Below are 22,610 nucleotides of genomic sequence, written 5' to 3'. Positions count from 1 at the left end.
CTGTTTATGTTTCTTTTTCTTTTTAACTCTTTCTTCGGTTAAAGGGAAGTTGTTTGCTTTGTCAGGCTATTCAGAAAAACCAAATCACCCACAGGAAAGTACTGGAGCTGAGGAAAGTGACTAGGCAAGCGGCGGCCGAGGCAGAGGCGAAATCGGCCGAACTAGAAGAAGCCAGAAAGGAACTGGCCGAACTCTGAGGTGAGGTCGGCCGACTGACCGGAATGGTTAGTTCGGCCGAAGCTGAAAAACAAAAGACTGCCATAGTTCTGAAGGACAAGTACTTGCGCGAGTTGTTAAAACTTGAAAGAAAGAAGGATGCCGAAATAAAGGAGAAGGTAAAAGAGGCTGACAAGCAGGGCTTCAAGAGGGCAGAGGATGCTTACGCCCTATAATGCAATGCTGCCAAGGATCTTTTCTTTAAGTGCGGCTGGAGGGGAGCCGTTGAGAAGCTCGGTCATGATCCTCAGACCGAGGTTTTCAACCCTCCAGCCTACTTTATACCGAACTCCCTGCTGGAATACGCCAATACGATGCAGCAGCAATTCCTTGAGGACTCAGGTTCAGATGAAGACTCTGCCACTGAGGATACTCCGGTTGAAAACGTGGATCAGATAGATCGGCCGGAGTCCAGAGTGGAAGATCTGACTATTGAACAGCCAAATGAAACTGTGGCTCCGGTCGATACCACTATTGTGACTGGAGGAGTCCTGCCGCCAGAGACCGGTCTTCCAGCTGACACTGATGCTGCCTTTGATGCCGAGATTGAAGATCTTTTCGCTTGACTTTGTATTCTTTTTCTTTGTAACCGAACTACACTCGTTTGTAATGACTTTTTCTTTGAATGAAAATTTTACGCCAACTTTTATTCCGGTTGTGGTATGTATGCCTGTGTTTTGTAATGTCTTCTATTACTCCAACTGTTATTTCGGTTTTGGCTTTCTAAAATATGCTTGCCAGCCAACCACTCCTTAGCCGATATACTTACTTCGGCTGAGGAGTATACAGTGTTTGGTTACTTCGGCTGAAGAGTAACAAGAGTTGGTTTATTCCGGCCAACCACTCTTCAGCCTTGCACTTACTTCGGCTGAAGAGTAACAAGAGTTGGTTTATTCCAGCCAACCACTCTTCAGCCTTGCACTTACTTCGGCTGAAGAGTAACAGGTGTTGGTTTATTCCAGCCAACCACTCTTCAGCCTTGCACTTACTTCGGCTGAAGAGTAACAAGAGTTGGTTTATTCCAGCCAACCACTCTTCAGCCTTGCACTTACTTCGGCTGAAGAGTAACAGGTGTTGGTTTATTCCAGCCAACCACTCTTCAGCCTTGCACTTACTTCAGCTAAAGAGTAACAAGAGTTGGTTTATTCCAGCCAACCACTCTTCAGCCATACACTTACTTCGGCTGAAGAGCAACAAGTGTTGGTTTATTCCAGCCAACCATCGAAGTTAGTTTTTCCAGCTAACTTATAGTATTTGGTTATTCCGACCAAATGCCCTGCAGCCTGGATCCTTATCCTGGGCTTAGGTAGGGTGTTGGTTTAATCCAGCCAACCTCTAAGTTAGTTTTTCCGGCTAACTTAGAATGAAAGATGCTAGCAATGCGTCTAATATCTACTAAAGCTAATTTTTACAAGGAACAACTTGTGCTCAAAAAGAATTTCTCATTTTATTGGAGGAAGAGAAAATTACATATGTTTGAGAAAGAAAAGCTAAAAGTAAAATAACTTGAGATTGGCCGTATTCCATGGCCTAGGGATTGCCTTGCCATCCTTGTCTTCTAGGTGGTATGCCCCTTTGCCTGCTAATCCAACCACCTTATAAGGACCTTCCCAATTTGGGCCTAACTTGCCGTCTCCTGGGACCAAGGTGTTTCCCATTACTTTGCGTAGTACCCAATCCCCAATCTTGAATTGTCTTGGATGGACCTTTTTGCTGTATTTTCTGATTAACTCTCGTTGGTATGAGGCGATGTGGACAAGTGCTCTTTCTCTTATTTCTTCTGCAAGGTCGAGTTCTAAGGCTATGGCTTCTCCATTTAAGTCTGGATCAAAATTTTCGCTTCGAATTGTCGGGAGGCCAACTTCTAGTGGGATCACTGCCTCCATTCCATAGGCTAAGGAGAATGGTGTTTCTCCAGTTGATCGCCGAGGTGTGGTGCGGTAAGCCCATAAGACGTGAGGAAGTTCATCCGCCCACTTGCCTTTTACTTTCTCTAGCCTTTTCTTTAGTCCATCCAAGACGACTTTGTTTGATGCTTCAGCCTGCCCATTTGCTTGAGGGTATGCCGGTGTGGAGTTGTAGAACTCTATCTTGTATTCTTCACAAAAGCTTCTAAAGATTCTGCCGTCGAACTGAGTTCCATTGTCTGAGATCAGTGCTTTTGGTATGCCAAACCGAGTGATAATATTCTGCCAAACAAACTTTTTCACATCTTTTTCTTTGATTGACGCCAATGCTTCTGCTTCCACCCACTTTGTGAAGTAGTCTGTTGCTGCGAGAAAGAATTTTCTGCCCCCGGGCGCTATTGGAAGTGGTCCTACTATGTCCAAGCCTCACATTGCGAAAGGCCATGGGCTAGTTAAGGGTAGGAGTTCTCTTGCTGGTTGATGTATTTGGTGCGCGAATTTCTGGCATTTTTCACACTTCTTCACATATTTCTCTGAGTCTGCTTGCATATATGGCCACCAATATCCTTGCGAAATAGCCCTGTAAGCGAGCGACCTTCCCCCTTGATGACTTCCACACACCCCTTCATGTATTTCGAACAAGAAAGCTTCTACTTTGCTGGGATGAACGCACTTGAGGTAAGGTCCAGAGAATGACTTCTTGTATAGTGCCGAAGATGGAGATAGCTAAAACCGCTACGACTTTGCCCTTATTCTGTTGGCTTCTTTTTTCTCTTCTGGTAGGATGCCGTCTTTTAGGAACAGGATGATAGGATCCATCCAAGAAGGGCCTAATTCTGTGCAACATACTTCTTCTGCTTCAGGGTCTTCTATGCTTGGTCTTGGTAAGAAGTCGATGAGTAATGGATGAGGGATTGATGTATCTGCCATTGAGGCCAGGCCTGCTAGCTCATCCGCTCGGCTGTTTTCCTCCCTGCCAATTTGTTCTATCCTTACCACATCAAACTTCTTGATCTCTGTTCTGATTAACTCTTGGTACTTGGCCATTCTGTCGTCCTTTGCTTCGTATTCGCCAGAAATTTGGTTTACCACCAGCAGAGAGTCGCTGTATACCATTAGTTCGGCTGCTTTCATGAAGTGTGCTGACTTGAGTCCTGCGATAAGCGCCTCATACTCCGCTTCATTGTTGGATGCTGGGAAGCCAAGGTTGATTGCTTGCTCTATAACCAGACCGTCTGGAGAGATGAGGACTATGCCAAGCCCTGCGCCATGTCGGTTGGATGCTCCATCCACAAAGAGCTTCCACATCTCTCCAACGAATAATTTCCAGCAAGTGGAAGGATCAGATGATGCCGTGAGGTCTAGAATGGTGTTCTCTTCAAGGTCCATGTTGGCTATCTGTCCTTCGTCCTCTGTTTGAACTGTTGGTGAGCCTTTGTTTGTCTCTTCCTTGCTGTTCTTAGTATGGTCTGCCTTGGTGCTTGATTGACTACCTTCTACTAGGGGTTGCGCTATTCCGGCGTCAACTTCCGTCCCTAGTTCGGTTGTGTTAGTCAGGTCGACTGGGCAGATATGATGACTTCCAGGAGTAAACTCTGTGACGAAGTCTGCCAAAGATTGGGCTTTTATTGCAGTCTTGGGTTGGAACTTAATGTCGAATTGTCCCAACTCTACTGCCCACTTCAGAATTCGTCCACTAAAGTTTGCCCTTTCAAACAGAGCTTTTAATGGAAAGGCTGTGAGGACGACTATGGTGTGGGCGTGAAAGTAATGTGCCAACTTTCTGGATGCCATCATTAATGCTAATGCTAGTTTCTCTAAAGGCAAGTACCTTGTTTCGGCTCCCAACAATGTCTTGCTGACATAAAAGATGGGCAAGTGTTGTATTCCTTCTGCACGAACCAACACTGCGCTAACTGCATGCTGAGAAACTGCCAGGTACAAAAAGAGTTCTTCACCAGGTACTGGAGTAACAAGTAGTGGTGGGGAAGACATGTATTCCTTCAAGCTTTCCAAAGCTCGGTCGCATTCTTCATCCCACTCAAACTTGGCCTTTAAAGCTTGGAAGAATGGTCGTAGCCTGTCTGACGACCTGCTTATGAACCGGTTGAGTGCAGCCGCCATACCAGTGAGATGCTGCACTTCTTTGACTGAGTTTGGTCTCTCCAACTCCTGGATTGCTTTGATCTGGGAGGGGTCTGCTTCTATACCTCGGTTTGTCACCAGGAAGCCCAAGAATTTGCCCGATCCAACTCCGAATGCGCATTTGGATGCGTTGAGGCGCAGCTTGTGTTTCTTCAGGATCTGGAACATCTCGCCTAGATCTTTAAGGTGGTCATTCTCATCCTTGCTTTTGACCACCATGTCGTCGATGTAAGCCTCCATTGTTCTGCCTAACAATGGTTCAAACATCTTGGTGACCATCCTTTGGAATGTCGCCCCTGCGTTCTTTAGGCCAAAGGGCATGACCTTGTAGCAATATAACCCCCTTGGTGTTGTGAAGGATGTGACCTCCTGGTCTAGTTCATGCATGGCGATCTGGTGGTAGCCTCTGTATGCATCTAGAAAGCTAAGTCGGTTATGCCCCGCCGTTAAGTCCACCAGTTGATCTATCCTTGGTAAAGGGAAGCTATCTTTTGGGCACGCCTTGTTGACCGTTTTGTAGTTGACGCAGACACGCCATTTACCATTCTTTTTTGGCACTACCACTGTGTTGGAGATCCATCTTGGGTAGTGTACCTCTCTTATTGCTCCTGCCTCCAGCAGGTTGCCTACCTCTTCTGCCACTATTTCGGCGTGGTGGAGTGCCGATCTACGTGTGCGTTGAATGACTGGTCTGGCGGATGGGTGGACATTGAGTTGGTGACTGATAAAGTTTGGATCAATACCTGGCATATCGTATGGCGTCCAGGCAAACACTTCGATATTAGAGGTCAAGAATTCCAAGACCTCTAACCTCTCAGCGCTGGATAACGATGAGCCAAGCAAGAAGAACTTATCCGGGTTCTTCTCATCTATCTTCACCTCCACCAAGTCCTCCACCGCTTTCTGATTAGCCTCTTTGCCGACGTCCGCGAATAGTTCATTACTTTCTGGTTCTTCCACCGAATGAACGTATCCTTTGGCAGCTCGGCTTCCATTCGCTGTGGCGAAGCACTGTTTTGACATGATCTGATCGCCATAGACTTCTTCAATTATACCGGCGTCATTGGGGAACCGCATTACCTGATGGTATGATGACGCTACCGAACGCATGGCATGCAGCCATGTTCTGCCCAAGATGATGTTGTAGGTGGAGGGGACCTTCAATACCCAGAGCTCCACCTGTTTTGTTACACTTCCTGCTCTGACTGGAAGGATTATTTTGCCGACAGGCCACTCTGGCATGGAGTTGAATCCAATCAGGGGAGAAACTGCAGGTGCCAAGTCTTTGTCTTGCAGCTTTAGTTGTTTGAATGTGTCGTAATACATGATCTCACATGAACTACCCTGGTCAATCAGAATCCGCTTGACGTCAAAATCCTTGACTCGGAGAGTGACGACCAGGGCATCATTATGGGGGCAGTAAATTCGTTCTAAGTCCTTGTCTGAAAAGGTCATGACGTTTGTTGCCTCTGTCCTCCCCTTCTTGATGGCAGGTTGGGCACTCAATACTTCCCTAAAGTGCTCAGCCTTCTTGATTGAACCTCTGAGCTCGCATACGCGCTCGGGTTCAAAGACTCCATGAATTACATTGATAATGCCTTGAGGTGGTGCATCGATTGGCATTCTGTTGGGATGGTCATTATGATCTTGGGGGGCCGGCTGCATTCTTCCTTCAATGTATTCGTCCAAGTGGCCTGCTGCCACCAATTCTTCCAAGTGCTGTCTCAGTGGCGTGCAATTCTCAGTTCGGTGCCCCTTTTCTTTGTGGAAGGTGCACCGTGATCTGTCATCGTAATTCTTCTGACCTTCCCCTAGCTTGGCTGGCCACTTGACAAAAGGCTTGTCTTTTATTTCGCTCAGAATCCGATATATTGGTTTTTTGAACACCGTTGTTATGGCAGTGCGGATTCTCAACCATCTTTTGTCTGGGTCTTCTCCGTTATCTCGTCTGCCACGTCCGTTCTTGTTATTTCGGTCAACCGTGTTGACCTTGGCAGGGGTTTTCTTTTCTGGTGCTGCGGTCGTACTTGATTTTGCTTTAGCACGCGCGCCATCCTCTTCTACCCTGATGTGCTGATGTACTCTTTCCATCAGGGCCTCCATGGTGAGGGGTGGCGTCATGGTGATCGAGTCCCTTAGTCGATTCCCTACTGGTAGGCCTCTTTTATACTGCGCAATGGCTAGATTGGTGGGGCAGTCTCCAATCTGGTTGAATGTCTCCCAGTAGCGACTGTTGTAAGATTTGAGGGTCTCTTTTTCACCCATGTCGATGGAGAGTAACTGGTCTATCTCCACCGGTGTTTTAGTATTTGTCCGAAACCTTGTTACGAACGCTTCTGCCAATTGGGCCCAGGAGGCTATGCTGCCCTCTGGGAGCTTTTCGAACCAAGTCAAGCCTAGGTCGCCCAGACTTGACGGGAAGAGTATGCACATTAAGGCCTCGTTTCGCCTGTACACAGCCATGACTTGGCGAAAGTGGCTCAAGTGTGAATACGGGTCCGTCTTCCCTTCATATGTATTGAATTTCGGCTGAAGGAAGCCTGATGGTAGGGGTGCGTTTTCGATCGCTGGGACAAACGGCGAAGTCTGTAGTCTTGCCAATGCCTTGTCCGTTGGTTCGTAGGCCGGTCGCGGTATTGGCATTCCAACCTCGACGCTTCCATGCGTCCGAGGAGCCAACCGTTGTAAGGCCGAAACTCGGTGTGGATCTCTTGCCCTGGCATCCTCCTTGCATCGTGCTTTTTCTTCTAGCACGGTTCGTAAGTCGGATGACCTGGGCAGCTCTGTTTGTCTAGATCTGGTTTGGTGTGAATGGGAAGGCCAATACGTGCTCCCTTCAGTGTATGATCTTTCGGATCTCGTCCTCTCAGTCCTGGAGTGACGAGTCCTTGAGGATAAGGAGTGAGTGTCGCCTGTCCTGAGGCTTTTGCTCTCTCCTTGGGAGGGTGTAGTATTCCTACTACGATTCTCTGAGTGGCGAGGGGGCGTCTTGTGCTTGCGCCCCTCTCCTGTCGCCACATCCTTAGTCTTCATCTGGCGTTTCAAAGCCTCCATGTCCGCCGCCATCTTTCGAATTAGTTCATCTTGTTCCTTCACGCGATCTTCCAGGGCTTGAGGATCAATCCTTCTCCTTTGCCTGTCAGGACTCTGAGAGTGACGAGGGCTGCTATTCCGCCTTCCCCTGCCACTTCTCCTGGAGTTATGTTGTTGGGGCTCCAGATCCGCCATGGGAGGGACAAAGGGTAGTCCTTCACGCCTTGCGCCCCCCTCTGGAGTTAGTCCGTCGACGGCGAACTGCGGTAAGTCTTCAATGTGTGCCTTCGAATGAAAAAAGGAGAAGCTTAGTCAAGAGGTTTTTGTTCTTGTCTCCTGTTCCCACAGACGGCGCCAATTGTACGGGGAGGAAATAATTCTCCCCGTACATAAATTCATTTATAATTATGTGGTAAGGGAGTTGGGTCATATATTATTGAGCGTGTAACAAATCAAGAATTGACACATATCATACCACATCACTGTGAATATAATTGTATGAATTTTTTATGGATCTCAAATATTTTCTTATTAAGGAACAAGTAAATTCTATGTACTTAAAAGGTTTAACCACATATAAATGATCCCTAGGGTTAGATCCTAAGAGAGTCAAGACCCAAAGGCCACCATTAAGTGTCGTTAGTATGGCCGTTCAATTATATAGTGATTAGTTACAGGCTCACATGGCCGTTCAATTATATAGTGATTAGTTACAGGCTCACACATGAGTTAAAATTTGAATCCATACTTCTAACATTAGATACGATTCACACAAATCTAAAAAACTCATCCTACTAATATTATGTGTTGCTGCTCCTCACCCGAATAATTGTCTCAAAAAGAGTTGAACGTACAATGTGGATATAATACCCAAAATCTTTCCACTCAACCAAGTCCTTGTATTGATTTTTCTCTCGTAAAACGTCAATTACTGAATGTAAGGTGATTACAAATTAAAAAATGATATACAAATTATTTTTTAGACTCATTTTATAAATTTAGTGATATATCAAAAAAATATTTGATTAATAATTACAAAATATTTAATTATTAATCAATTATCTTCTTAATATATTACTAAATTTAAAAAGTAAATTTAATTTTTAAATCTGAATAACAATTCTCATAAAAAATTTTGTGGATGACTCTTGTATTACTTGTATCAGCTGAGCAAGAGACAGCTCACTCACCACCATGCAACAAGAAACATGTCAAATTACCAAGAAGACACAAAACTCTCTCTCTCTCTCTCTCTCTCTCTGAGGACTTTTTTAATTGTGTGGATGCATTGTTCTCTAACTCCACCTGCTCTTTCTTTCCTTCCTACTCTCTCCACCTCCACCCACTCTACTGTAATCTCTCTGTCTCTCTCTCTCTCTCTCTCTATATATATATATACCATTTGCCATAACACACCTATCTCTAATTAAGAAACCTCATTTTGCTCTTGTTCATACCCAATCTCTCAATTTTCTTTTCCTCCAATTCCATTGTTTTCCATTATATATAATCCCACATTTTCTCGAGAAGAAAGAAAACATCTCATTTTCCGGGAAACTGCAAAGAAAAGTGAAAACAACTCATGAATGGGTTTACCACTCCGCCCAAAAAATTTTCTCCTCTTCTTTTTCTTCTTCTTTCCATTGTGGTCTAATTGTTTCTGAACCGGTCTCTCCGGTTCAGAACAGTTTTGCCTCCGGTTCTCTACTCTACTTTCTGACTATGGAGAAGAACCGGAGGGAGTTGCATGGAAATGGGGAGGCGGAGGTGGCTGGAATGGCAATCGAACGGCTGAGATTTGTTGATGAAGGAGTGGATGGAGGGTTGGGATGGAAGGACGTGGAAGAGCGGTTCGACCGACTTGCGAAAGTCAGACCCGGTCCAGTTTCGGTCGTCAACGCGGTCGATTTTGGTTACTGCATCGGTGAGCACGTGGAAGTTCTGTGTAGTCTTTTACGGCGTCGTTTTCTTTTAAAGATGTTATTTCTCTCACCAAAAACAGGACTAACTATGTTCAAATCTACAATTTTTTTCTCCCTTGCTATAAATATATAAAATTTTGACAAATATACACACAAAAAATTCAGTACTAATAGCACATATATATTATCTATGAGGTCAGTCTGAATGGCAAAGTTGTTCAAATCTTTTCACTTGTGAGTCTTTTTATTCCTGTGTTATTATTATTATTTTTTAGATGTATTAAATTATACATATGCACTCAGATTTACAAATACTAGTGTTTGGTAAGTGGGTTTTTATGTATATTTTTTTAGTTGAAGGTTATTATTAAAAAAAAAAATTTTGATTTTTGAGAAGATAGTTGATTTTTTTGCGATTGGATGTGATGTTTGTGAGAGAAAAAGTGAAATGATTATGGGGTTGGATGTGATATTTTGTTTGGATTTGTTTTTTTTGATTTTGTAAAAAGTTTGTCTTTTAGTGAAAAAAATCAAAAAAAACCTAACACACAAACTTCCCAAACACCACCATACATGTACAAAGTAAAAAAAAAATAAAGTTTGTTTTCATTTTTTAGAAAACACTTTTCAAAAAAGTCTACCTTCTTATTTTCTATTTTTTTTTGTTTTTACTGATTTTTATTTTAAGCAATTTTTTTACTTTTTAAAGACACCCAACATAAATACACCTAAAAAGTAAAAAAATCTTTTAAAAATTCACTAAATACCAAAAAAAAAAAATTACAAAAATTCAGTACATTTTTTGTATTTTTATGTATTTATTAATTTTTTAAAATATTTTTTCACAAATTTTTTACTTTTTAGATACATCGTGCATCTAAAAAAGTAAAAAAAAAATGTTTATAATTTAAAAAATATTCACTAAAAACAAAAGAATACGAAAATAAAAAAACTCAATTTTCAAAAAACTTAATCTAGAAAACTCAAACCAAGCACACTGTGATTCTCGTACATTTTGTCCTATTTGTAAAAAATTGATACATTTTCAATATCTAAATTTTACATTTTTATCCTTATTTTTTTAACTACTTTGAACAAAAATCATTCAATGCTCTCATTTTCGACATTTTTAACTAATGAAGTCACATAAAAGATGAAGAAAATATTCAGTGCTTATGAAGAGTTTAGGTGCCCAAAAGTCTGAACGATATGACTCATCATTTTTGTATTGATATTTTAATAAAGAATATACATATATATATATATATATACACATGATATTAATTAGTAATAGAATGGAATATTGGTCAGAACGTTACTAATAATTTTTTTTGAAAGAAGAAGGATGAGATTGGCTTCATCTCTCTTCCAATCGACCAAAGTGGACCATGTTGGCTCTACTCATTTTATTATTAGTGTTCTGATCTGATTAGTTCAGAAGCACCACATCACTGTACTGAATTGATAATCAAATACATTACTCCTAATTTGACATGTTTTGGCTAATTTTATAAATAGATTTGATTTATCTTTGAACTTTGTACATCTTTTCCTGGGTAGGTATGCAAAAGACACCAGAGTTTGCTAATGAACTTTTATTGGCACTAAGAGGAAGAGTAGAACAAGTTGCAGAAATCACAAAAGCAGAACTCCACAAGCATTGGCATTGCATTACCAATCCCAGCTTCAGTTCGAGAGTACAACTCTTTTTCAACTTGTAATTATCCATTTTTCATTGGCAAATCAATTATCCTCTCTAGTTTTCGCAAACTTCTCCGACTTTTGAATAGTCGAAGCAAGAAATTTATGTAAAAGTCGAAACTCTAAAAGGAGAATTGGGAATTTTTTTGATAGATCAGAGTGTTTTTCCTTGGTGACGGAAAATTTGCCCACCAGATTTTGTCAATTTGCAAATTCTTCCTCAATTAGTTAAAAGAATGACATTGGCCAATATTATGACAATCCTAGGTAGCATAGATATCATTATGGGAGAAGTTGATCGTTGAAATGATAATTAATATAATTGGAGTACAAGCTACCAATTCTTTTTCTAGATTGGAATCCTTAAAAGAAGTCTATGGGATCATATGGATGTAATGCTACAACTGATTTGGTTAGACCATAATGCACATTTGCATTTGGGATTTGTCAATGGAAAGGAAATTACTCATAGATATTCCATGTTTGGTGGATAACCGAACAAGAAAAATGAATTTTCCTGCCAAATATAGCTATTCATTTTCTTAAACCAATTTAACCAAAAAAAAAATACTGCATTTAATTTGTTCTTGTTTCTTTCCTTCAAACATAGCATAAATAATAATTAGTGAAAAGTTCAATATAGTTGTTTAAAGTCGTTCTAATTGGTACTCAAACGCACTAACTTGTTGGTCAAAACTCCGTGATATTAGGTTATCTCTCTACTTTATGTCTTAGTCCTAATGTATTTATTTAGAATTTTTCTATCTTATTCGAGATTTTTTTAAAAAAATATTAATTACACGTTGATGTTATTTATTGAGTTTCATTATAATATTGATTAATTAATTAAAAAAAGTTGTAATTGGTGCAATGCCGCTTTCTCTGCAGGTGTGATAGAAATATGGATGGAAGGATTACTCACATGGAAATTAAGCAGGTCATATTCCAAACCCTATTTCTAAAGTTTAGAGGATATATTTATTAATAATTAATAAATTTTTTTAAAATATAGGTGGTGGTTTATGTGTAATTTTGGTTATTTTGCAGGCTATTTTGTTAAGCACCTCATCTAATAAACTCTCTGTGACTCAAAGAGAAGTAGAGCAATATGCTGATCTGATCATGGAAAAACTAGACACTCAAAGCCTGGGCTACATTGAGGTACATTTCTTTAAGTTGCCCTGTTTGGGATATCGCTTTTCTTTTGGTTAAAATAGTTAATAAAGGTAAAATAAGTTAAAATAGTTAATAAACTAAAATGTTATATTTAAATAATAATCATTTCACTTTTTCTTTCATAATTATCAAATCAATTACAAAAAAATAAAATAAATCAACGATCATCCCAAACATAACTTTTTTAATCAGTCTAAAATAGTCAAATAATTAAAAAGTCAACTAAAATAAGCAAGTTTCTAAATGGAGTGGTGTTTTCGTTTTCATTTTTCATTTTTAAAAACGTATGCTTCCTAAAAGAAGTGGATTATTTTAGATAATTTTCTTGAAAAACGGTTTTTAAAAACAGGTCGCCAAATAAATTTTACTGTGTTTTCTGAAAAATAAAAAACATAAAACAAAAATACAACCAAATAAGCCCTAAGATTCAGCATATTGAGATTTGAATAGTGTCAATTTAAATTTTTAATTATTTTGTAACACTAAATAATTGAATACCTAATTGAAGGTGTCCCAGCTAGAGACTCTCTTCAAACTAAACTCATCTGAAGGCCATTATTCAACTGATCTGAAATCATCAAGACCTGATCAAGATGAGCCAGGTAGAGAACCATTTTCGACGGCTGAGATCTTGTTTCGGACCCATTGGCGACGAGCATGGATAGTGATCTTGTGGTTGATTGTCTGCTGTGCACTCTTTGGATGGAAGTTCAGTCAGTATAGCCATAGGAAAGCATATGAGGTGATGGGCTATTGTCTCTGCACTGCCAAGGGAGCTGCTGAAACCTTGAAATTCAACATGGCTCTCATCCTTCTCCCTGTTTGCCGGAACACGGTGACTTGGCTCCGTAAGCACCGTCCGATTAGCTCGATCATTCCATTTAATGATAATATCAACTTCCACAAGGTAATTTTGAATTTAGTAATGTTACAAATCTGGAAAAATTTTCAGTAAATTGTCTAGGAACTCAAGAACTGATCACAACTCTCTCACATGGGAAGGGTCTCATCTTGTTGTGGGCCTCACACCCGTGTAAAGAAAATTGAGTGCGATTCTGTAATTAGTTTGTGTGCAAGTAGAATAATTAAAATTTTACAAAAAAGTATCCTGAACCAAGTTTTATATAGCTGTATCAGGCGGAGAGGAATCGGTATCGATCATAGTGATATCAAGCATTGAGTGATAAATATAGAAAAATTTAGCCAAAATCACTCTATTGGATCCTTGTTTGGTGAAAAGTACAGCCCAATTTAAATTTCCTAAGGAGGAGAAGCATAATTGAGTATGGACAAAGCAAAATATCATTTTTTTCTTAGATAATATTGCCAAAATAACATGTTATTATAAAACAAAGTAACATGTTTTTATGAAATAGAGTAACATGTTACTGTCAAACAGAGTAACATGTTATTATGAAATAGGAGTAACATATTACTGTCAAGCAGAATAACATGTATTGTTCACATAAATTTCGACGGTAATATTTTTTTTTTATAAAGAATTTCATAGTCAATATGGATCTTATTTGATAGATCTTGGTGAAAAGATTTTAAAAATACTAATTTTATTAAAAACTGACATCTAGATCAAAAATTATATTATTTTAAAATTTAATATTTTGGTAATAGTGATATATGTTGGACTTTTTAAGAATTTTTTTTTGTGCTTGTCGTTAATGCATTAAAATTTTATTATGAGGGAATTTGAACTAAATCCCCCGTAAATATATATATATATATATATACATATCAAGAATTAAGTGTTGCCATCATGACATTTTTAAATCATCAACTGTAACAAAAAAAGAACATGAGTTTTGTAGCAACCGAAATGTCTATATTGATTGTGAACTGGCCGTATCGATCATGAATAGACTATAGATCGATACATATCATGAATTGGCCTATGTGCATGTGATTTTTACTACCAGTAGTATATCGGATGCATCAGTATCAGAAAATGTATCAACTATACATACTGTATCGAGCTTATCAGCCGAAATTTAAAATCATGATCCGAAATGCTACGTTTTTCTACAGAGAATTATGTGCGTGTAGTTATTTCCTTCCAAATTCAACTGATAGTTATGGTTGGTGGTGAACGTGAAATTTCACATTACGCCATCCATGCACATATTAGTTACCATAGAAATGTTAATGCATGACATTTTGTAGACGATTGCAGGAGGGATAGTTATAGGTGTGATCTTACATGGAGGCACACACCTTGCCTGTGATTTCCCAAGGATCAGTGGCTCTGATAGCACAATTTTCCAGCAAACAATCGCGGCCCAGTTTGGGTACCATCAACCATCTTACATGGAGATTTTGGCCACAACCGAGGTTATGACCGGGATTGCTATGGTTATTCTAATGACCATTGCATTTTCTCTAGCAACAAAGTGGCCACGACGCCAGTCACCGTTGCTGCCTAGATCTATTCGACAAGTCACTGGATTCAACGCCTTTTGGTACTCACACCATTTGTTCATCATTGTCTATGCATTGCTCATTGTTCACTCGATGTTTCTTTTTCTAACCAATGATGTTACTGAGAAGACGGTGAGTCAGCCATTGTGTGTTTGTGTGCTCAATAATCTTCCCTATTGTTTCTATTGTCAATATTTTAGCCCACAATACATTTGATTTGTGGATAAGAAGGTTGGGACAGGATTATTTTATTCCAAGACAAAATTATTCTACATTTGATTCAAATTCTGTAACTAAGGATATCCTAAGTGCCCTTATATATGTGAGATTATTTTGTCTCGGAAATAATGGAAAAATTTATCTCAAGATAAGACATTCATTGTAAAATGACTAGAATACCCTCCTCAAAATAACTTGTTCCCACCTAACCCTATCTGTGACAAATTGCAGACATGGATGTACATTGCCATTCCAGTTTTATTGTATTTTGGGGAGCGAACATTTCGAGCTATACGATCAGAGTTGAGAGGCGTGAAGATTCTAAAGGTGCTTAATTTATTTCATAGAAATTTGTTTTCTACAAAATTCAATTCCTTAATCGTCATATTTAATTTGTTCCTAATCATTTTCAGGCAACAATTTTCCCGGGAAAAGTTCTATCCCTGAAATTAGGCAAACTAGAAGGGTTCAAGTACAGAAGTGGGATGTATGTATATATCCAATGCCCTCAAATTTCCCCATTTGAATGGTAATTTTTAACAATCCTAATCCCAATTCCAAAGAGATTGAATCATTTTATTGTATTTCGCATAAAACGTCCATGAAACGTTGTGGCCAATTTTTTGTTGCCACTTTCCATTCTTCCTAGTTTGGTATCGTTTTCGTTTTTTTAATTTTTATTTTCCAGCAACAGTATTTCAAATTTACCATTTCATTCCGTCCTCACTGAAATCAAAAATTTTCTTTTTAGGATATCTCTCCTGCTACTATTGGATGTCCAATTGTGAGAAAAACTATAACGCCCATAGTTGTGTGGGTAGACAGCTCATCTCATAACTGGATATCTAGAGAGAAGCCTCTTGATAACTATTCTCACCAAATCTATGATGTAATTAAGCAAGTTTTTATATATATTTGTCCTTGCTTTCTAACACACGCACACACAAAGCCATTTCTTTTGACTTTTTTGCCCCCTTCTTAGGCACCTATTTTCCTTAACATCTGGACCAGAGGATGACCACCTAAGTGTGCACATTAGAGCCCTTGGAGATTGGAGTTACCAGCTATATAGTCTCTTCCAAGAGGTAACAAAGAGGGAGGCAAAAATAGAAACATTTTCCCACAAATTAGCGGTAAAAATCATATGAAATATTCCAAATTGACTCGTGTTCATAGGCCATTGTCTCTGCAGGGACCATGGAGTACCCTAGAATATACATAGATGGACCCTATGGTGCAGCTTCTCAAGACCATGTCAAATATGATATTGCTGTATTTATCGGCCTTGGCATGGGAGTCACACCTTTCATTAGCATCCTTAGAGACATTAACTGTCTTCAAACACCACATCATGATCATGTAAACAACTCTTTGTTTCTGGTTTTTCTTATTTCAATACTTTCTTTGTTGAAGTTAACTTGCAAAATTTGGACACTGACAAAAGTGAATTTTTTATACTAACATAGAACTGCAGAGAATCCGGTGCTAAAAATTGCCCATCGAAAGCCTATATGTATTGGGTTACAAGAGAACAATGCTCCTTCGAATGGTTTAGAGATGTCATTAAGGAAATAACAAAAACAAACCTAAAGCAGGTAAAACAACAATGATTCATTCATGAGAGTTATCAATGCTGTCATGGAATAAAAGTATTTTTTCTTTAACTGAATTTACTAGAACAAAAAATGCATGCATATCCTAAATAGACTCATTACTCAATGCTATAACAATATATGGGATTTATTACTTTATGAGTGTTGTGATTGCCTATATAACCCTTCCAGGATGTGATTGAGATGCACAACTTCCTAACTAGTGTTCATTCATGAGAGTTATCAATGCTGTCATGGAATAAAAGTATTTTTTCTTTAACTGAATTTACTAGAACAAAAAATGCATGCATATCCTAAATAGACTCATTACTCAATGCTATAACAATATATGGGATTTATTACTTTATGAGTGTTGTGATTGCCTATATAACCCTTCCAGGATGTGATTGAGATGCACAACTTCCTAACTAGTGTTCATGAAGCTGGGGATGCAAGATCAACTTTAATAAGTGCAATTCAAGCCTTGCATCATGCCAAGAATGGCATCGACATTGTTTCATGTACTCAGGTAAGTTTAACCAATTAAGTTATTAGCACATCACACCTATTATCACATGAGTAATCATTCTGTAGTCTTGGAGCACCAACTCAACACATTAATATTTTTGCTAAGGAGTGCCACATGCACATGTTTAGTGAAGTTTGACCTAAAATATGCATGTCTAGCTAATACCAATTTAGTTCAGTTAAGGTGTTTTTTCGTCTCTTTTGTTTTGAACTTGGGTGCTCTTGTTTTTAGGTACAAACACATTTTGCTCGACCAGATTGGCTCAAAATCTTTTCAAATTTGGCATGTCAACATGGAGGAGCACGGATAGGTGAGATGAAATCAGAATTGTATTCATGCACAATTTTAGGTTAAAAGTAACTTTTTTTTTTTTTTTTGATCGGCTAAACCAAATCTTTATTGATGAAGCATACAAAGTATGACATATTACATCAATAAAGAGGAGCTTGGAGCTGAGAAGAAGCTCCAAGCGCCAGTTGGTGAGGCACCAACAAAAAAAGAAAACAGAAGAAGAAATGAAAACATCAAACAAACAAACTAACAGGTAGTAGACAAACTAGTAGTAGTAGTTTGCAAACCTCCAAGCTCAGAGCAGCAACACTGCAAGCAACACTGCAGATGCACCCACAGACCAACCCACAGACCAAAACAGAACAGCAGGCAGGGCCAAAATAGACCTGCTTGTAAATTACGCAGATAGATCAAACCAGTAGACATGGCATATTCACACTGCAGCAACAATGTGAATATAACAGCAACACTGCAGAGGCATCCACAGACCAAAATGATTTTACCAAAACAGAACTGTCAGTAGAAGCAGTCCCCAATAACACGAAATAGAACTGTTCAGAGGCACCCACAGACCAAAATAGAACAACAGGCAGTGCATGTGCTTTGACCAGAATTAGACTGCCAGAACACAGATAGAGCACAGATGCACAGATAGAACAAACCAGCAGACAGCAGACAGAACAAAACAGCAGGCAAGGGATATTAACACACTGACAGAACACCAATGCAGCAGACAGCATCAACCCAGATAGCACTAAACTGAATCCAGAGCACTAAACTCCGCCCCTGATCTGTCTCCAATTGTAGACGAGATCATCAACTGAGTATGGGAATTCCTTAATGGTAGCTTTGAGCCAAATGGCAGATCTGAATTTTATAAGATCTAGCAGTCCTGAAGAAGAGGGTTGTGCATTAGAAAATACACAATCATTTCTGAGTTTCCAAATAGACCATAGTACAATTAAGGGGGTTGCTCTCCATATTAGTCTGTCAAAATTATAGAATTTCCAGCTCATCCACCAATATAGCAGGCCATCTACAGACTTAGGAATACACCAATGTAGGCCCCATTCCTCAATAACTACAGTAGAGGTTAAAAGTAACTTAATGCTCCAGATTTCATTTATCATCTGGTCAATTAGTAGCTCAAAAGATTTTGTTGTGAAGTTGAGGTTCAAAATGTTCTCTTTTGTTTTTGGTTTAGGGTTAAATGGCTAGCTTTTAGGTTGATTACCAATTAGTAGGTTGATTTTTGTTTTGGTTAGTTGTTTACTTGGTATGTGGGTTTGCTTGCAGGAGTTTTCTACTGTGGGCCATTGGAGTTGGCAAGAGAATTGGAGATGTTGTGCACCAAACTCTCAGCCAAAAACACCACTAGATTTGTATTTCATAAGGAGAACTATTAGGTGCTTCTTTGACCAATTCTGGTTTCTTCTACCAAATTTCAGAAATTGGAGGCATTACCAACTACAAGGTTTAGTTGTATTCAGAGAGGGAAAAAACCAACTAGTTTTTATCCTTGGCCTCTTGATCAATTGAATGAAATAGGTGCATATATTTATTCTATATGGTTACTATGGTGACATTAAAGTATTTTCTATCCATGTGATTAACAAATTTCAGATGAAAAGGATGCAAATGTTATGTGAATTAAAATGTTAAATGAGTTCAACGTAATTATGCCAAATTTTTATTGTATTTACCAAACCTCAGGAAATTAGTGTAATTTGGAGCTACAAATGCGAGATTACAATTAAAAGAAACCCAGCTGATCATTAAAATTCTTGAGAACTAGAATACACTCCAAAGCCAGTCAACATACACTTTTTTTTTAATCAACAAATTTTTTTTTATTGATAAATCAAAAAGAAGAAAATAAGGACGAGGCATCCCCTACAAATAAGAGAACAAAGAATGAAAATATGAAACACAAACAATCCTTTCAACATATACTTTCAACCATATATAACAAGGAAGGGGGGGAATTCCAAAGTAATGTAAACTATAAAGACAATCTTCCTCAGACAAAAAGTTGACCTATTGAGATTATTAGAGCAGCCAAAAAGTAACCCACAAAACTGACAACGGCATCACCATTGTATGCTCTCCACTAAGGTATTTCTTCAGCATCGAAGTAGCGGCAGAAATTGGTGCGATTAGCCCTCCAACGCAGATGCCCCAGAAATAATCTCGATCAGTTTGGCGGTGATAGATGCTTGCCGGGTTCTATCAATGACAGTAATAAGGTAGATCAGATAGACAAAAAAAATAAAAACAAACTTAAATGTATGAGCAGCTAACATAGAATAATCCAAAACTCAGAGAGAGAGAGAGAGAGAGAGACCTGTTATAAGTAAGTGTGAGGCGATCAAGCATCTCGCCAGCATTTCTGCTGGAATTATCCATGGCCGACATCCTTGCTCCTTGCTCACTGCAAGCGTTCTCCAAAATCGCATTGAACATAACCTGCGAAAATTGTCAAATTTTGTTTCCCATTAAACAAAGCTTGGTATTGATAAATCTAACTACAAACATCTTTTAGCTGCATGAAATGTCAGTACAAGCCCAATTCCACAATCATTAAAAACGTAAAACGGAGAGCCTACTTCCAATGATTAATTGTCCATATATGTACTTAATTGTTATATGAACCATACAAACTTGAGAATTGAGTTAAATTGCCCTAACACCCAATAAAATCATATTTTAGTAAAAGAAAAAGGATTAAAGATCTAAAATAAAAATATTAGAGTACAACTTAAATAGTTTGACAAAAAGCAAGCAAATAAAGTTGTTAGGCTCGACTATTGATAAAGGATAAAATTGTTAGGCTCGACTATTAATTAGTAGTTTGACAAAATGCAAGCAAATAAACTCAAGAAAAACTTGACTGGTGCATAAGAACAACGAAGGTTTATTAACAAACATACTTGGAGTGTCATCAAGAAGTGCAGTAAATGGCTGCCATAGGCCACGGGAATTCTCAGTTCTAACTTGAATTGCTCGCAACTAGATACTGCAACCATTTTCATTGCCTTTGTAATTTTCTGGATATTCTTAACACTCTGCATCCAGTTTCGGACTGCATAAATAATATTAGCCATACACAATCAACAGTCACAAGAAAGAGTACATTAGCAGAAAGGCAGAAATCAGTAAAGTATAATGTCACAGCAAAAATATAGCAGCGGCAAATGGAATAATGCTCATTCTAACCAACTTAGGTTGAAATAGAACGGACTCCAAAAGAGGCCTGTTCCCTGCCCACCCAAGCTAATTTGTTAGACAACTAGAAGTGCAGTCAGAGATGATAAAAACACTTCTAGCAGTGAAATGAGAAATCAGACTTAACTGTCTATTGTGCAAGATCAAAAAGAAATTCTTATTGTAATAACAATCATGAAAATAGAATCAACTTCAGACTCTCACTTAATGGTGGTAATACGTGTATACATCTAACATGGAATCCAATATCAGCTCCCATTACTTGGAAAATCCTTGTAACGAAAATCAATTAGCACAATTCCCAATTATCAAGAAAATGAACACTGCCTGAATTTGATAAGCCCTATACTTTCTGTAGCTTTTTGTCCATCTGGGTCAGTGACTACATGGAATTCATAACATCCTAGCTGAAAATTGAAACTTAAAGATGTGACATATAGAAACCCTAATTGGCTCCACCTATTTCCAGTTCTTGCACACGCAAAATTGATTTGCCTTCTCCTAAATGAATTCGATATCTAACATTTCATATTGGCTTTTTGTACCCATGCTTCTTAAGAATGGTGCAAAAATCCTTGTGTAGTTGTATTCAAAAGGAAACACAGTGTGTTACTTCCATTGAACACTAGAGCAAACCTTTACCATGCTTCTGTCGTAATGAGTGCTAATTGAGTGTGTAAACACAAATTTCGTATCCTGCCATTAAGACACGGAATAAATACATAAATAATTAATTTTATTTGATTATAATAAAGGGGTACAATTTTCTGTAGTTTGCTCTATTACAAAATAACAAATCTTCTGATTCGATCTTCGAAATTGGTGTAATTCAACAGCTGTAAAAGCTTATTGTTGAACTAAACAAGTTGTTGAATTTCTTCAAGTCTTCGAATGGAGAAACTTGTAGAAGAAAGGCTTGATCGAGGGCTTGAACGGCTTGATCTCGAATGAGTCTTGAAATGATCTTTTTGAAAAGAGAGACCAAATTTGTATTTGTAACTTGAAAGGATTGGTATAAGTTTGGAGTGCTTGATAATCCTTTCTTCTAAGTTTGAGGAATTTTAGAGAGAATTTGGCAAAGTCTCGAGATTGCTTAGGAGCTTGCAAGACCATTAGTCAAAGAATGTGTCTCCTTTTCCCTCTAATAAGAGCCTCTATTTATAGGTTTAGGAGGGGAGGGTTAATTTTGAAAACTCCAAAATTGACTATTATTTCCAAGAAACAAGCAATTTACCTTTTATAGAAATTATTTGCATTGAAAATTTGAATTATTCTACTAAATTCTGACAAAATATTTTAATGGGCCACACACTTTTGGGTTGACCCAATTGTCAAAATGCATTCACTTTTCTTTTGGTGTGACTCATAATTTAAAATGGGTTAAGATCTATAATTTTAGTAGGACCCACATCCATTTGAAAAATTTAACCATCTTAATTTTGATTAATCAAAAAAATTTATTTGTCTTGATTAATCAGACAGTGATCAAGACACATAAAAATTTAAGTGTTTACAAATTGCCCCCACTTCAAAACTCTAGTTTGATGCTTGCCCGCTAATATCAAAGGTAGGATTTGAAGTAAATTGGTCATGTTTATGTAAAGATTTAATTGCAATATATGCCATGTAATTTTTTTTTTTAGCACAACGTGACTGGCTTTCCACCTCCTATGGAAGGTAATGTTTAGGAAGCACAACTAAGGTTTTAATGTTTCCTTCCGCCACCCAATATGCACTACTTCTCTTTATAAATGATTGATGAAGGGTTGCTTTCCACTGGCCAACTCTGCATCTCCTTTTCCTGACCATTGCTAGTAGCTGCCTGCTGTATGACAATCAAGGTAGGACTTTTATATATGAGAAATGCATCAGATCCCACTGGGGGTGACCCCCAGGACCCCAGTGGGATTTGATTGGTCAAATTTATTTATTTATTTTTCTTTTAAGTCTTACACATAGCCCCCACGTGAAGTTGGGGTGCTGGGAGTCCCAGCACGGTTGTTTATATATATATATACAAATATGTCATGGTGCCTTATGACTGTGCACTAGTGCCTTGGTGCTTTTTTTTTTTTTTCATGGTGCTTTGTATCTTGTGCAGACTTATATATATATATATATATCTATCGTAAGTGTGCATGATGTTATCTTGGTGTGATATCACCATAAATTCTATGAACACTTCTTATTTTTTATTTTTTGATAGCATCATCAATCTATGTGC

The 22,610-nt window shown here is 38.5% G+C and overlaps 2 protein-coding genes across 3 annotated transcripts; one reads left to right on the top strand and one right to left on the bottom strand.

Annotated features, from left to right (window-relative positions):
• The first annotated feature begins 8,701 nt into the window (after positions 1-8,701).
• Positions 8,702-18,727, top strand: LOC114323062 (respiratory burst oxidase homolog protein A). 2 transcript variants are annotated; one of them, XM_082907774.1, is made up of 14 exons: positions 8,702-9,225; positions 10,784-10,920; positions 11,813-11,861; positions 11,972-12,085; positions 12,609-13,007; positions 14,276-14,662; positions 14,981-15,076; positions 15,163-15,278; positions 15,732-15,834; positions 15,926-16,108; positions 16,216-16,344; positions 16,742-16,870; positions 17,102-17,180; positions 18,458-18,727. In XM_082907774.1, the coding sequence occupies exons 3-14, from the start codon at positions 11,826-11,828 to the stop codon at positions 18,565-18,567; spliced, it is 1,881 nt and encodes a 626-aa protein (XP_082763900.1). In that variant the 5' UTR covers positions 8,702-9,225; positions 10,784-10,920; positions 11,813-11,825; the 3' UTR covers positions 18,568-18,727. The 2 variants fall into 2 exon arrangements, with proteins under 2 accessions (XP_082763900.1, XP_082763899.1); XM_082907773.1 differs by having other exon boundaries at positions 8,712-9,225; positions 10,784-10,940.
• Positions 18,728-19,011: 284 nt separating this feature from the next.
• Positions 19,012-20,795, bottom strand: LOC114323070 (ATP synthase subunit gamma, mitochondrial-like). Its single transcript, XM_082909258.1, has 3 exons — positions 20,092-20,795; positions 19,506-19,627; positions 19,012-19,387 (listed from the first exon to the last, which is right to left on the bottom strand). The coding sequence occupies exons 1-3, from the start codon at positions 20,263-20,265 to the stop codon at positions 19,318-19,320; spliced, it is 366 nt and encodes a 121-aa protein (XP_082765384.1). The 5' UTR covers positions 20,266-20,795; the 3' UTR covers positions 19,012-19,317.
• Positions 20,796-22,610: the final 1,815 nt, after the last annotated feature.

Source organism: Camellia sinensis, chromosome 15, assembly GCF_055761805.1.
Source record: "Camellia sinensis isolate YWXY chromosome 15, ASM5576180v1, whole genome shotgun sequence".
Classification (NCBI taxonomy): Eukaryota; Viridiplantae; Streptophyta; class Magnoliopsida; order Ericales; family Theaceae; genus Camellia; species Camellia sinensis.
Note: the sequence above shows the minus strand (reverse complement) of the source record. Positions and strands in the feature narration are given on the sequence as shown.

Excerpts from the sequence above, each read along its gene's own strand:
- LOC114323062 (XM_082907773.1), top strand. The coding sequence starts at position 9,024 with ATGGAGAAGAACCGGAGGGAGTTGCATGGAAATGGGGAGGCGGAGGTG. Across the intron at positions 16,871-17,101 it reads ACATTGTTTCATGTACTCAG|GTACAAACACATTTTGCTCG; the intron begins GTAAGTTTAACC and ends TCTTGTTTTTAG. Across the intron at positions 17,181-18,457 it reads ACATGGAGGAGCACGGATAG|GAGTTTTCTACTGTGGGCCA; the intron begins GTGAGATGAAAT and ends GTTTGCTTGCAG.
- LOC114323070 (XM_082909258.1), bottom strand. The coding sequence starts at position 20,265 with ATGGCTAATATTATTTATGCAGTCCGAAACTGGATGCAGAGTGTTAAG. Across the intron at positions 19,628-20,091 it reads ACTTCTTGATGACACTCCAA|GTTATGTTCAATGCGATTTT; the intron begins GTATGTTTGTTA and ends CAATTTTCGCAG. Across the intron at positions 19,388-19,505 it reads CTCACACTTACTTATAACAG|AACCCGGCAAGCATCTATCA; the intron begins GTCTCTCTCTCT and ends TGTCATTGATAG.